Source organism: Rhagoletis pomonella, unplaced genomic scaffold, assembly GCF_013731165.1.
Source record: "Rhagoletis pomonella isolate Grant_MI unplaced genomic scaffold, Rhpom_1.0 Rhpom_scaffold_00104, whole genome shotgun sequence".
In the NCBI taxonomy this organism is placed as follows: domain Eukaryota; kingdom Metazoa; phylum Arthropoda; class Insecta; order Diptera; family Tephritidae; genus Rhagoletis; species Rhagoletis pomonella.
In genome coordinates this window covers 23,885-25,632 of record NW_023458658.1, presented here as the reverse complement: position 1 = coordinate 25,632, position 1,748 = coordinate 23,885, and the positions used below count along the sequence as shown (strand labels likewise).

At 51.5% G+C, this 1,748-nt stretch overlaps 1 protein-coding gene across 1 annotated transcript; it reads right to left on the bottom strand.

The window, feature by feature from the left end:
* Positions 1 to 16: 16 nt before the first annotated feature.
* Positions 17 to 1,124, bottom strand: LOC118749989 (the record flags this gene model as incomplete). Its single annotated transcript, XM_036484732.1, is given in 1 exon segment — positions 17 to 1,124. A coding segment is annotated over 1 exon segment (195 nt), but the record flags the coding sequence as incomplete, so codon positions are not given.
* Positions 1,125 to 1,748: the final 624 nt, after the last annotated feature.

Below are 1,748 nucleotides of genomic sequence, written 5' to 3'. Positions count from 1 at the left end.
AACAGTGGTGGTGTGTGCTGAGGACATGAGGCTGTCGAACGTGACGCGTAGTATCTTTGGATGGTTGACCGTCGGAATCTTGACTCCGCCAATAAACACGTTCAGTTCGAGGCTCTCCTCTTTTGTCCACGTTGTGAAGAGTGTAGCTGTTGACTTAGCGGCCGAGATTTGTAAGCTGCACGCTGTGAAAAATTCGGAGACCTCCTCGAGGTAGCGGTTGAGCTGTGTGCACATGCTGTCGATATTGTTGCCTTTTGCCATGATGGAACAGTCATCCGCGTATGAGACTAAGGAGACTCCCTGAGGTGGAGGAGGGCGTTTCGCTAGATATAGGTTAAACAGGATCGGTGATAGTACCCCACCTTGTGGTACACCTTGCTTAATCCTAAGCGGCTTTGATGTTTTGTTTCTGAATACAACAGATGACTGCCTCCCGCAGAGGTAACTGACAATCCAACGTTTTGTGTGCGGCGGTAGGGAGGACGAGATAATGTCCTCTATAAGTGTTGTATGATTGACGGTTTCGAAGGCCTTTGATAGGTCAAGTACCACTAAGATGGGGCGGGCGCAATAGCGCTTTTGGTTTAAACCGTCAGTTATTTGCGCTGTGACGGTGTTTAGTGCAGTCGTGGTGCTGTGTAGCTTCCTGAGTCCGTGCTAATGTGAGGAAAGATGCAGGCGTTGAGTCGGTTGCGGGAGGAGTTGCGCTTCTGGGGTTTTGGTCCCCGGAGAGAAGAGTGTGATCGGCCTGTAGGATTTACCTAACTCTGCGTTCTTCCCAGGTTTTTGCAGGGGGACTACTCTCCCGTTTTTCCATATCTCTGGGATGGTGTGTGTGGCTAGAGAGGCGTTTTAAAGTTTTGTGAGGTTTTCGACTCCCGGGGCATCCAATTGCTTTAGCATCAGCATGGAAATGCCATCTGGGCGACTTATTTCGATGCCTTGGCCTTGTGAATCGCGCCTTGTACTTCGTTGGGCGTGAATGTTGGTGGTGTGTCAGTTGCTCGGATGTTGTGAGCTTTGCGGAGTATGCTGCGTTGGGTTATGCTCCTCGCAGGGTGTACAATAAACTGTCGGCAAAATTCACGCGCGCACTTCTTGGAGTCGGTGTGAATTTCGTTGCCGAATTTGACGGCTGTTTGGTCATTATACTTCGTCGGTTTCGAGGGGGACTTTACTGTAGTCCACAGCTTGCTTACGCCCTCTTGAGGGTTGCATGATTTGAGGTGCTCCAACCATTTGTTCCGCATGGGGTTGTTTACGAGGCGCTTGATCTCAGCGCTAAGATCATTGATGCTAGCATCGTCGGGATTGGTTCGCCTGGTTCGGTCTCGGACGTCAGCGGGTCTTGCCGCTTCGGCCGGAAAGCCTGGTCAAATCTCCGGTATACGTCCGGCTGGGATGAAGCGGGCAGCTGCCACGTTTAAGACCGTGCGGAATTTGCGCTCGGCTGTTCGAGCATCAGGTGGAGTTGGTAGGGCACCTAAGAGAGTTTTCACGTAGTCTCTGAAGCCGTTCCAGTTGGACTTTTTGATGTTGACATATGTACGGCGCTCGGAGACTACAAAATCGTTCAGGCGGTCAATGGATAGTATGACGGGAAGGTGGTCGGAGGACAACGAGATCATGGCTCGCCATGTGGTGCCTGTGAGTCTCGTTGGGGCATCGTCTTTCAAGCAACAGAAGGTGGAGCCATCAATTTGCTGTGATAGAGCTACGCCCCGTTGGTCGTTGCCAAGGTTGGAATG